This window comes from Musca vetustissima, unplaced genomic scaffold (assembly GCF_032173495.1).
Source record: "Musca vetustissima isolate MV318-11 ecotype Yass unplaced genomic scaffold, APGP_CSIRO_Mvet_v1 utg97812, whole genome shotgun sequence".
Lineage (NCBI taxonomy): Eukaryota > Metazoa > Arthropoda > Insecta > Diptera > Muscidae > Musca > Musca vetustissima.
The window spans coordinates 50,648-65,371 of NW_026885609.1; the positions used below are offsets into that span (position 1 = coordinate 50,648).

Sequence of the window (14,724 nt, forward strand, 5' to 3'; positions counted from 1 at the left end):
TTCGTGGCCTTTGCCTTTTCATGGCATTCAATTTCATTCAACAAATTGAGTTGGCATTCTAAAGAGTGTTCGAATGCGTCTTATGGTGTCGACCATGATTAAAAGGTATTGTGGTTGCCCCGGAAAATTTTCTATTGCTCAAAAGAGTCTACAAAAATTCACCGACAAAACACACAAACAGTTACGCCACAACGAACGTGATAACAATTTAAACAGCTTTCCACGTAATTGTTTGCTTAAATCCTTCATCTATTCCTTCTATTCCAGCTTGGGCTCTGTAGGTTCCAGCATCAAAACAAACAAACGATTGCTGTTGTTTGTGGCATGTTGATTCCAAGAATAGCAAAGAAATGACAATTTAAAGCAATGGCGGGCAAAATTTCTCTTAAAAAATGTTTAAAGGAAAATAAAAACGTGAATTATTCTTCGGAATTTATTACATTTAATATTTTTGAAGCATAAATAATATCCCAGGAAGTTCAAAAAATAATTTCATTAAAACATTTTCGGAAAAAATTTCATTAATGTTTATTTTTATTTTAACATCAAAAAATGTTAAGGGAACGCATCAACTTTGGTGTGCAAGTCTGCCCAACTATGAAGAAGAAACCCCAAAATCTCCCTCTTCTTCTCAAATATCGTTCATTGTAATAAGGTTCAATTTTGAGCGGAACGTTTGTTTTCTACATTTCATTATTTCTTTCTTCAAACTTTTTTATACCCTTCACCACACTGTGGTACAGGGTATTATGTCTTTGTGCATATGTTTGTAACAGGCAAAAGGAAACGAGATAGACACATGGTTCCTTTTGAGAATATGCATAGAATCACTTTCTAAGTCGATTTATGCATGTCCGTCCGTCCGTCTGTCTGTCTGTCCATGTATTTTTGTGAGCAAAGTACAGGTCGCATTTATGATCCGAATTGGATGAAATTTGGCACAGCTCATTTGTTTGGCCCAAGGACGAACCCTATTGAAATTGGGAAAAATCGGTTCAGATTTAGATATAGCTCCCATATATATATTTAACCGATTTAATGTAAACGGTCCCTATATATCTTTCGATTTGCACGAAATTTGGTACAGCATAATGAATTAGGTCTAGAATGATGTCTGCCAAGTTTCGTGAAAATCGGTCAAGATTTAGATATAGCTCCCATATATAGTTTCGTCCGATTTCATGTAAATAGTGCCCCAAAGTCCCTATATATCTTTCGATTTGCACGAAATTTGGCATAACGTACTGAATTAAGCCGCGAGTGGTGTCTGCCAAGTTTCGAGAATATCGGTCTAGATTTAGATATAGCTCCCATATATAGTTTCGTCCGATTTCATGTAAATGGTGCACCAAAGTCGCTATATATCTTTCGATTTGCACGAAATTTGGTACAGCCTAATCATTTAGGTCTAGAATGATGTCTGCCAAGTTTCGTGAAAATCGGTCCAGATTTAGATATAGCTCCCATATATAGTTTCGTCCGATTTCATGTAAATGGTGCACCAAAGTCGCTATATATCTTTCGATTTGCACGAAATTGGGCATAACGTACTGAATTGAGTCTAGATTGATGTCTACGAAGTTTCGAGAAAATCGGTCCAGATTTAGATATAGCTCCCATATATAGTTTCGTCCGATTTCATGTAAATGGTGCACCAAAATCCCTATATATATATTTCGATTTGCACGAAATTCGGCATAACGTACTGAGTTGAGCCTAGAGTGATGTCTGCCAAGTTTTGAGAAAATCGGTCCAGATTTAGATATAGCTCCCATATATAGTTTCGTCCGATTTTATGTAAATGGTGCGCCAAAGTCCCTATATATCCTTCGATTTGCACGAAATTTGGCATATCGTAATGAATTACGTCTAGAATGATGTGTGTTAAGTTTACTGAAAATCGGCCCAGATGTAGATATAGCTCCCATATATAATTTTGTCCGATTTAATGTAAATGTTGCACCAAAGTCCCTATATATATTTCGATTTGCACGAAATTTGGTATTGCGTAATGAATAAGGTCTAGAATTATGTGTGTTAAGTTTCGTGAAAATCGGTTCAGATTTAGATATAGCTCCTATATATTTTTTCTTCCGAGTGTGTGTAAATTGTGCACTAAAGACCCAAAGTTTGTCTGATTTCCACACAATTGGTACAATGAACTGTAGTTACTATAATACATTTCCTTTACATTGCTTTATATAATTTTGTCCCATTGTAAGAAGCAACCCTATATCTGACCAAATGAAAACTTTAGTGTAGGTTACAGAATGACATGTTTATAGATCCATTTCCATGTTAATGGTCCTTCAAAAATTCGACGTCTGTTATGATTCATCTGTTGAATATACCCAAAGTGGTGAAGGGTATCATATAGTCGGCCCCGTCCGACTTTACTGCTTTCCTTACTGGTTTTATTTTAGAGAAGTTTTTCATTGCATCTCGAATCCATGATTTATTATAAAGACAATGAATGAAAAATCTTGGCTTCTGTCATTCTAACAAATTTGATAGGCTATTTTCAATGTCTAACAAGACTTCTCAATTTTGGTAAAGAGAGACTAATGAATGCCTGTGGGATCACCATACAAATTACTTCGAAGACCCTTCATCTACGTTTATACTTATGACGTGAAAGGGTTGTGATTTGGCTTTTGTAATTATTAGAGGATATGTGTGGGCACTTCCGCAGTCACTTACACTACTTTCAGAGGCAAATTCAAATTTTAAATCTTAAATAAATCGAAAACAATTCAATTTTTTCACAATTATCCCTTAATAATTTTTTGTATAACTTTAGGACTACTATCAGTGGTAAAAAAATTGAGAGCCTCTAGTTTTTAACTTTTGAGATAAAAGCCAGAAAAGAGCGGCCACTCACGCGACTTTAAATATACATGACTTTAGATATCACTATTAATAATGGGAAACTCTGCGAATTGTGTGAACTTTTAACTTTGAACTTTTAATATTCTTTACATGAATAAGAGATACCAAGCATCATTATTGCACTTCCAAAAATTTCAAAATTTGGCATATCCTTTATTTCCGAAAGATATTTATTGGTCACTCACGAGACATTGTTGATTTTGCAGTTTTTATTTCTGCAGTGTCTGGATTTATAGGCAATAAATTAGCATTTATGCTAAGAACAAGAAGAAACCAGTAAGGAAAGCAGTAAAGTCGGACGGAACCGACTATATGATACCCTTCACCACTTTTGGCATGCTGTACATATTTATCCTTACAATTGCATGTCAATGTTACCTCGAAGGAAATATACTCATGTCTTTCTGCAACCTATGATAAATTTAATTTCATTCGGGCAGATTTAGAGTCGTCTGCGTACCATGGGACAAATTTCAATCAGGCACCCGTTCGAAATATATATGGAAGCTATGGCTGCATCTGCACCAATTTCTACAGGACGCAATAACGTCATTCAAGTTTCAATTTGATACGTTGTACAAAATTTCGTGCTAATCGGACAAACATTAGGAGTTTGGTGCATCATTTATGTAAAATCGGACGAATACATATGCATATGTAGGAGCTCTATTTAAATCTTACCACACATAGGGACTAGGGTGCACCATTTACATAAAATCTGACGAAAATATTTATGGGTGCTATATCTAAATCTGAACCGATTTTAGCGAAACTTGACACACGGAACATAACGACAAATTTCGTGCAAATTGAAGGATATGTAGGACTTTGGTGCACTATTTACCTAAAATCGGACGAAATTATATGGGAGCTATATGCAAATCATCTTATTCGGATCATAAATGCCACCTGTACTTTGTTTGAAATTTAACATGGACAGACGGAAGGACGGATGGACATGCACAAATCGACTTAGAAAGTGAGTCCATGCATATTCTCTAAAGGAACCGTGGGTCTATCTCGATTATTTTTGCCTGTTACAAACATATGCCCTGACCCCTTTTATGTGGTTTGAATCGGTATATGTATTATCGTACGTTACAATGAAAATTTTAAGAGCTTCTAATTGGTATAAGGCTTTATATCACTGCTTTACTTCATAAAAACTTCATTAAAACATTTAAATATAATCATGAAACAAATATTGTTCATATTCCACACTGCATTCCCACAAAATGCTTAAATATATGACCTGTTAAGTTATAATTTATTTTCAAAGTTTCGCTAGACTTCCCAATTCAAAATGCTGGCAACTTTTTATACTTGCTACCAAATGACAATTCAACACTCTCACCATCACACTAAAGAAGCACATTCATTAAAAATGACATAGACGTTTTTTTGTCACCAAAAAGGAGGCCGCACTAAAAGCGTAAAATTACTATCCCATAACATGGTTAATAAGTTCTTCTTCTCCTCTAGTTGCGAGTAAAATGAAGGCAATTTACATTCATTAGATAAGTTCTTAATTATCGTTTTATATATTTTCATTAAAAACACTTTTGGCGCAGATTTAACTACTTTTTGCATAAATTAGAAAAAAATTTCCAAAATAAAACTTCTATGACGATTATAAAATTATGCCATATATACAAAGACTTATTATACGTTGCAAAATAATTTGTAGGGTATCATATGTTCAGCATCGTTCGACTTTGGTTATTTCCTTACAGGTTTTCAGTCTGAGATAACTGCATTTGCTAAAGTATCTACCACATGCCGATGACCCACCGTCCTGACAACAGTGATTACAAACATATTTATTAATTAAATATACCGGAACATATACACCGGTAATTAGCTGTCTACATTTATAGTAGTGTACAAATTATCGATATATTCGCATTCAATGCACATACACGCATTTACACACAACTACATAAGCTAACTCACAATTAATTTTCATCATAGATCTGAAGGATAAATGTGTCTACAATTAAGACAATTTTCAGAGAATTAGCACTTTTGGAATTACTTGTCCATGAACTTTTCTGTGTACATTTTGTTGTTGTTCTTGTACTTTTCATTGTACTCTGAATATTCCCAATAAATCAGAGATTTTTATTAACTCTTAGTTTTATTATGTACAAGCTGACCCGACACACGTTGTTCTTTCCTTAGCAATAATGTTGATGTATACTTTTCGGCATTTTAGATTTGCGTTTATACATACCCTCCACCATAACTGTAACAAGATTTAGTGCCAAGGCAATCTTATATAACCCTAACAACATGCATAAAGCAATAAATATATTAAATTTTTATATTTTAAAAATAAGCTTTATTAATGACATTGTGTAAAACGATGACTATAATTAATATACAATGTAGGTACAATTATAAATTTATATATTTAAAAATTTTAAAATACCTATAAAATACTTTTTTTATAATTTGGCTAATGGCGAATAGTATTGTCAATTGGATAACAACACTTGTTTAAAAATATAATTTGTGTATTTTTTTTAATATAATCATTTGTTTCTTAATCTATAAAAAGCAATTGTTCATTAAAGTGTTTTCTATTTGTATAGCAAAGTATAATAGAATTGTAAAAGAAATGCAGCAAGAGGGAATGGTGGTGTAGATAGGCAATTTTTAGTGTAATTTAAATGTTGAAATTGTTTGTTTGTTAAAGCTATATTGTAAAATAAAAACATGTCTTTATTAAAGCTTTAATTTGTTTGGCAGTAAATTTGAGCAAATGACTTTGTATTATAACAATTTTCAATTATGTGGGTTATTTCACTTAGTGGACCAAATTTGATTTTCCAAGTTCAGCATATAAGATGGCATGGCAAATCTCAAAGGAAATATTATTTCTTTTGTAATTGTTACACTACCATATGTTGAAGTAAAAATATATCGAAATATTTTATATATCTGAACTTGATCATCATTTTAAAATCTGCTTTTGTAATATATTTATTTTGTTACTTCGAAAAAATCCCTTGTCTTTTAATTATCCTCTCTTCGCTTTCCTACAACTATTATAAAAGTTTTTTTCTTTCTCCAATTTCTCTCCTTGTTCCGTCTGATTTATGACTAAATATCTTCATCATCATCGTCGTCTTGTGTAATAATGGCCACCATTTCATCTTGTCAGTTAAGTAAATCCCCGCCATAAACTTGTATTAAAGCAATATTACTATCAACTGGAAAATCATGATGATTGACATTGAATTCATTTAAATAGACTGCACCCAAATAGGCTGTATCACGTGCTTCGGGACTTTTACGATAGAGGACACCGATATCTTTGACTTGTATACCGCCATCAAATCCAACCACATAATAACGCACACGCCATCCATTGGCTTGGAAATCGGGGAAGGCCATATCTTTGGGTATTTGAGGACATTCCAGGGGGCCACTCAACAGCTCATTGTATTTCGGTTTGAATGGCGACACATAACAACGTCCTCTCTGTAAGCTCACAGTGTCATAATAGTCGCCCAAAAATAAATAACAATCACGGGCATTATTGCTGGTACAAAAACGTAGAATACAATCAAATTCACCATCTTGGGGATTGAGTTTGTAGGCATAGGCAAATACCAAACCACCACCGGGAAGTTTAAAATCGGTGGCAAACAAACGAAAACTGCTGTCACATTGGCTGATGCGAAGACATGAGCCACCGTTGAAGGCATCATCATAGTGTCGGGTTGCCAAATCATGCAAGGGTACAGATGGTTGTAACGATTGGCGGGATAAATTGAAAAATCCTGCAGCCTCCTCTCCGCTACTGGCACCTGCCTCTCCTCCTTCCACCGCTGCCTTCGGCAAGCCACTTACATAGGTACGTTTACCCGAACCCATACAAAAGTCGGTATAAAATGACAGCGTATTATATGGATGCGTCGCCAAATGATCCCATAACAGCCACCAGAATTTTTCATTTCTCAGTAGAAATGTTTCATTCACAGCATCGTCACCATTCTCCTGTTTTATATTATAGCCGAACTGTTGCAGTGTTTCATATGTCCAGGCTGGGGCAAAAATGCCAACCGAGAAACGATTTTTGGCAATGCGTGCCAAGGTTCGTTTACTTTGAAATTTGGCAATTTGATTACGGCCAAATACATCAATGCCAAAGAAAACACTTTGGCTGTGAGCCCGCTCCTGTTCGCACAGCGAGCGTGTCTGTTCAAGGCTACTGTCGGTCCAACTGTAATTTATGAGCGTGGCATGAGTTGACCTAAAGAAACGCACATTCTTGGCATTCAGCTCATTCTGCCATGACAACTGCCCAGTTTCTATGACACTGTCATACCAAAAGACAACACCCGCTTCGACATGTTGTTCAACGGATTCACGTAGTCGATTGAGAAAGTAACTGAAAATGAAGAAGAAGTAGGAGAAAATGAGAGAAATATAATAAATACGAGTAGTAACAAATATAAAAATAAACAAATTTAACATTGAATTCATAAATGAAGGACAGCAGCAACAACTCATTGGAATGTCATTTGTCAAGGACATTTCCAAATCGGTTGGAAGGATAAATTGTGTGCTACAGGGTGATGTTAGATACCCTTAAGAGTGTTCGTTGTAGTCATTTCTTTGTCAGTCCATGAAGCAAATTTTAAAAGCTAATGGAGATCAGCCAACATTCTCTCATTGTTTTAACATTTGTTAAAATGTGTATGTTTTAATTTTATTTATTTGGTTTTCAAAATAAATACATTTTTTTGTAGTATTGACATTGGAACACTAATAGATTTATTTGCAAATTAGTTCAAATAATTTCTAAACAAGCAAATTTCATTTTGGCCGACTGTTTGTCTCCAATTTTGTTTTTTGTTCCTTTATCTCTGTTTCTTAGTAAACAAATTTAATGGACATTGGGTTTTTTTTTTTGCTTTCAGTAAAATGAAAGTGTTTTCAATTCACTGTTTGTTTGTTTGCGAACCAAGAATATTTATTTACAATAAAAAACACTTTGGGCTGTAACAAAATGCAATGCAAATAAGGACTATCAACGTATTGCATTCTCGGGGGCACACAGTGGGACACAAAAAGTATTAAAAGTCTATAAGCATGAGAGGGTCGAATAGAGATGATTCGATGCTTCAATTTTTAATAATTATTACAATAATAACAATATTCAAGCCACAGTAGATTAAAGAGCTCAGTAGAACCTCAACAAAAAAATAAAACATACAACATTTGTCAATAACATATTTATTTGCTTTAAATGCAGACAATGCATATCTCTTCCACGTTTCCTCGCTTTTTTTAACCTTGTTTTTCCAATATCTGTTTTGTTGTGCATTTCTTTATGATCTAATGGATATCAAGGCAAATTGTGTGGTTTCGAAGCCAATAAAAAACTTCCAACGATTATTGTAGTGTTGCTCGCTGGGTGAGATGATAAACAAAAAATCCCTTCAAATAAGAATTGCAAATTGCTTCAATAAATAATACTCAAATGATGATTGTGGTTTCGTTTTAAATCAATAAACCAAAACGAATAGCAGAACAATAATGAAAAAGGGAGAGAAATGCAAATTATTGATGATAAGTTTTTCTCAAAAGGTACTCGTTTAAAGACATAGCATTTAGTTATGATAAGAAAAGCAAAAAAGAACTTCGTATAAATTAACCGAATCGAATTTTTGATACCCGCCAACATGAGGTGGACATTCAATATATATAAAATTGAGCCACACTTGACTTCAAAAATTCCTAAAAAAATATCACAATAAAACTATGATAAATTTTTGGTGCTAATTTTCAACTTTTCTTTAAAAAATTCCATTTTTGTAGAGGAAAAATTCGTCAAATGGTACAACAAAATTCATATAACTAAAATAAACAAACTCTTGAAGTTGGTACTAGCATTTGCATTTTGGATAAACTCAAAAGTTTTTTCTTCATACAAAACTAACCAAAAACAACCGAAAACAAAGCTGAACTATTGCAACAACAACAAGTATTCCATCAACCATGACAACGACCAAAGTAATAACATGACTTATAGTTTGGCCAAATCGTTTTGACTGGCAGCTAGCTAGCTAAAACCGTACGAATATTTGTTTATGGGTTTGGTGACGTGGGGGTGGGGAATGGAGATTATTGCAGTGACATTTTTTGGTTGGTATTTTTTCGTTATTTATAAAACAGAGACGAGATACGTATACATCAGAGGTGTAGTAAGAGATACGGGCGGAGTTCAAATTCTGAAAGAAATTTTTATTCTGTAGCGATGTTAACTTTTCAAATACGTTCCCGTCATTTCTGGCACGGTTATGTGTTGAACTATAATATCAAACACAAACCAAACACCATTGCATCAACGATTAAATTTTTTCATGGGCAAAGTGTCAATTTTATTGGCATAACCGCTATTGAAGCCGTGGGATTTTGTCATTAGTGTTTGGCTAACAGTCACATATCCTTGTTAGAAAATATAATTTATAGCAAGCATTTTTATGGGACATAAATATTTTGGTGATTTTACAACAACAAGAAAAACCACAAAAATGTGAAAAATAATGCCTGGAGTTTATATTATAGGGGCGTTATGTTGAATCAGTCTCTCCTAGTTAAATACATAAGAGACCAACACAGGCAGATCAAATTTGCCACTCATCGTTTTTGACGTTGATCTTATAATTGGCGTTAACTAATAACCCGAGATTTCACATGGTTCTTATTTCATCCGATAGTCCAGAAAACATGTCAACCCTACGTTACAATAAGGCCTAAAGTCATTTGGTAATTCCAGACATTTGAAACTCCATATAATTGCTATACTGAAACCAGTGAGCGGAGCAGTATAGTCGGACGGGGCCGACCATATGATACCAGACACAACATCCACGAAAATCTAACTTTGTGTGGTTCTATATTCTGAGCTTGGGCAATATTTCGCGGTATTGGCACCCTCTTGACCGACTAGAGGTCAACAAATATTACTAATATTCAGTTCACCCCTTCTAATAACTTGTCCTGATTCTCTTCACCATGGGTTGTGTTGTGATGTTTGGCTTTCAATCGACTCGAAAAAAAACATAAACAAATTAAGTTTTCGGTCCAATTCATCCCAAAATTATTATCTGACCATAATTGAAAATTATAGGCGTTGTCCTTGACCATGCCTGGATATTCATGGAAAATTTCAAAGCGATCAGCGCTATATTTCCGTCCTCTAGTGGAGTAATGGTTTTCCAAATAATGTCTGAATATGCACGCACGTGTAACTGACACATCCGAGTACATACGACTATATAATTGGCATCGATTTAAAGGTCAACCACTCCTCTTGGATATAATATCAACTTCTCGGGTCTATGTCCTTCAGGAGTAAATATATACGCCAAAGAATACATATTTTATCATTTTTCACACAAAAGTCAGGGTCCATTTGACCCGTTCCGTGGCCCAACCCCCTTCTCCATGGAAAATTTCGCGATGTTCGGGCTACAATTGCGGCCTCTGAAGCGACCAGAAAAACCGACAAAAATAAAGTTTTTGGTCCATTTCATCACCTAAATATTAACTGATCTTTACCAAAAACAATAGGGGTCTTCATTGGCCAGAACCCATCATACATACAAAATTTCGTGAAGATTGGTCCATAACTGTGGCCTGTATCGTATTTACAAATTATAATGGACAGACGGACGGACTCACATGTCTAGATCGGTTCAGCTAGTCGGGATATGACGATTGGTATACTTAAAGGTGGGTCTAGGACCAATATTTCGCGGCGTTACAAACTTTTGGGGCTGCACAAAGCTATAATACCCTGACAACATAGTTGTGTAGGGTATAAACAGGCATTCACACAACCAGATATTGATAATCCTACAGTCAGATTACATTTATTTCTTACATATCCACATTGATTTAGGGAATTAGAGTACTCAAGCCGAACGAGAAGCCTCTCCATGTTCAACGTGATTTTTTTGTAGTCGGAGTTTACTTTTAAAAGTCGGAGGTTACTTTCAAACAAATATTTCGAATCGTGTTGTGTCTCGATTAATAACAGAGATATTGTAATTTAGCATCTACTTTCCGCTGTAAGACCTCGTGTAATAAAAGGTCCTTTCTACCCTCCAAGTATATACCGTACCCTTCGGTTAGTCTATAAATACTCCCAGTCTTTCCAATAGTCTGTAAATACTCTGTCTGGCCTTCATATTATCTATAATGATTATCGTCCCTCTAGCTTGTCAAAAAGACTCCCTGGCCTTCTGCTCCTCTTTAAAAGTTTCCTACCCTCCAGGTAGTCCATAGATTTCCTACCATTCAGACAGCTTTTAAAGTCCTGTCTTCCAGCTCGTATACGCAAATTCCCCACCTGTTATCGAGCTCTACTATAAACATTTCCTTCTCGTTAGCTTATTTATATACGCAACTCTTGTCTTTCAGCTCGTCTATGAAGTCGGTACTTTTTATAGGTAATAAATGGTGGCATGACGCAGAATGTCTGCCAGTCCGCAGCCAAGGCCACTCCATATTTATTATGAACTTATTCTTAAAGTTTACGATATAAACAAAAACAGATAATCATAAAAAACACACAAGTCTGAACTACTACAACAACAAACAAGTTACTAAAGTTATTCAAAATCATCATAATCAATACCAGTTGCAGAAAGGAAACTTTTTCCAATGCCGGGAATTAAATTTCTACTAAAGTCCAATTGCTTAAAGTTGATGCCACAAAGTCTTGCCGTAATAATATAATCTATTAAATTAAATTTCATATGTAATATATTTTGGACAATAAAAGCTTTTGTAAATAAATAAAAGCCACTTGAAGTCTCGTTTTCACATTTTCCACACAATTTACTTACTATAGATTTTCCATTGAATCTGGTTCGACTTTGCACTCGACATTGATGAGCCATCCTTCGAAATGGTAATGTTTACACAATTTCACCATAGCGTCCACAATATTGTCTATCATTTCGGTTGAGGCCAGCACATCGTGTAAACGTTTGGCACCATCCGAACCTTCAGTAATGAAAGTACCTGTAGAAGAGTAAAGGGGGAGAGTAAGAAGGGGGAAATTCTTTTTTGATATAATGTAAATTTTAATGAAATGCAATATACTCGTACATTGCTGCAAATTGAGCTTTTTACACATGTGTGTATATGTCGTCGATATGATTTCAGAGAATATAACCCAATAAACAAAATTATGTGTGGTATAAGTTCATGGATATATAACTTGCCCCATGTATGGCAAAATTATTTGGTCCCTACATTAAAACACTTATGCCAAGATCCATAACACAAATAATCTCTATATACCATGTTGTCAGGTATATTGACGTTACTCTGGATTTGACCAAAGTTTCCCAGCTTCCCGCTAAATGCCTTTTGCGTACTCATTATCCAATTTAGACATTCCTTTCAAAAGTTTCACCTAACATCGATGATACATATTTTCTGTTTGAAAAGGATTAAATACATTTTTCCTAAAAATATACAAACATCCAGTGTGTAAAAAAGTGTGTGTGCGTGCGATGTGGTCGATTCATTTGCAATTGCATACGTAAATGGAAATAATGACGAATGTTAATTAAAAAAACGATAAAATCCATACATATAATAAGGATTTTTCGCACTGTATGTAAATCCATAAATAAATTGTAATTTAATTGGACTTATATGCTGATCGGTCCAACACATTTGTAAAATTATAAAAAATAGAGATGACAGAAACGAACCAAACTGATAAACCACATTACTACAGTTTTTGTGTGCTTTGAAAAAAGAAATGAGTCATCAATGTCGAAGTTATTCAAAATGAATTATTTAACGATGGGATTACAAAAAAATTGGTATTAAGTTTAACATATAACGCTGAAAATATGTCGACAATCTATTTTTGGGAAATCCAAATCCCACAATTTTGAGGGGGCCTTGACGAGTATGCTATGTACCCAGAGGGACAAATTCGCAATAGGTCAAGTCGTTTTTAAGTTATGGAGTGATGATTTTTTGCTTGAATCTCTAAAGTTCATAACATTCAGTCAAATAGAAGCAGAATTATTTTTGTATAGCGTATCCTCCTGCTATCGCGTCTTTTTTGTGCTTATTTTCTTGAACTGTAACCTAAATGCAGTAAGACGGCATATCTTTACCTCCAAATATTGTACAAAAATTTCGCTCATAACTACAATCAAAATTGATATAAGTTTCGGGCTAAGTCCCATATAACGTGACATATTCGGTATTTTGGGCAAATTTTTAAATCGAATTGAATATAATTTGAAAATGTAGGCGTTCCTCCTATTAAAAGTGTCCTATGTAAGTGGTGGAGAATACGAAAAGTCTGGTCGCCCGAACTTAATCATTTAATTCATATTTAGCTAGTTATAATTAGTTATAATTATGTTGGGGAATAAGAAATTCATTATTTTTTCGGCAGATGGCTGTACTGAAAACTTTTGAAATTCATTCTCACTAAATATACTTACCCAATACGGAGACACCATGTTTATGGGCAGCATTTATCCAGCCACATGGTGGAATTGTAATATAGTTATGACTAAAATAACAAAAATAATCAACAGCTGACCAATGATAAAATCGATAGTCATCATATTTTTTCGACGAATGATAATGTCTGCAAGATAAGAAACAAACACACACACAAAAATTAAGTTAAAAGAAATTAAAAAAAAAATCTATACAAATTAAGTTACCATTGCTTACCTGTCTTCCAAATAATTGCCCATCATATCGTGACATAGTAACACCTTACGCCGATTATGATTACCAATGGGTTCACGATAATTACTAATTAAATTAAATTGCCTCTGCAGATAGACGGGTGAGGATCTTGGCTTCTTTGGCGTTACATATTCATGCCAATTGACATCTTTACTTCGCACATTGAATTCCAGCAATTGTTCATTTGTGTGTATGGCTTCAGCTTCTAATTTATCTGCAATAGACAATGGAATTGACATTTTTTAAAATTATTTTTCAGCAAATAAAAAAGCTCTTGTAGTTTTATATTGTAACGAATGTAATGTGCAACTATATTTGAATGAGAGGAAGAAAAAACAAAAACACAACTAAATCCACCAGAACGAACCACTACTAATTTCTATTGTGTTCTATTGTTTCCTTATCATTTTCATATATATTTTTTTCTACATTGAAAACCATACATACAGACTACATGCAGTCTAGAAAACTTTGATTAATAAAAAACAATTTTTGCATAAAAACTATTGCAAACCAATGCAACATGTGAAAATGTATGTATGCATTTTTATATCTGAAACCGTTTAGCTTATCGAAAGACATTGAATTGAAACAGAAAATATTTGTTATAAAACATAGGGTTTTCTATAGAAAGTTCAGACTATCAATACCTGTGAATTTTTATTAGAACTCATAAATCTGACGTTTATAAAAAAGGTACAGTCCTCAATTATTTACAGCTTTATAAAACAAAAACAGAATAGTTGTTAATTATTGATATTCAGTCTATAGATTCTGAAGATGTTGAAGGATTTTATGTCGTAAGTTTATAACTTTTACTTCTTTATGAAGTGTGTTCCTACCAAAGCATAAGCTCCGATGATATGCATAGGTCGTGTGAAACTGTTGAGATGACGTTAAATAATTACTATCACTGATACGCTCATCGGGAAAAGATTTCCCAATTAGCGCTACCCTCTGGTCATCTGGAATCATATATAAACTTTTCCCTCGGGAATGTTTCGGCTTTTGCTATGTATGTTCCTTATGCACTTATTACTGAAGCCTAACCTACTGTTTCTTTCCTATTTTTTCTCT

The 14,724-nt window shown here is 34.2% G+C and overlaps 1 protein-coding gene across 1 annotated transcript; it reads right to left on the reverse strand.

Annotated features, from left to right (window-relative positions):
• Window positions 1–6,031: 6,031 nt before the first annotated feature.
• Window positions 6,032–13,886, reverse strand: LOC133332835 (cytosolic endo-beta-N-acetylglucosaminidase-like). Its single transcript, XM_061541206.1, has 4 exons — window positions 13,630–13,886; window positions 13,392–13,540; window positions 11,760–11,937; window positions 6,032–7,288 (listed from the first exon to the last, which is right to left on the reverse strand). The coding sequence occupies exons 1-4, from the start codon at window positions 13,884–13,886 to the stop codon at window positions 6,052–6,054; spliced, it is 1,821 nt and encodes a 606-aa protein (XP_061397190.1). The 3' UTR covers window positions 6,032–6,051.
• Between the last annotated feature and the right edge of the window lie 838 nt (window positions 13,887–14,724).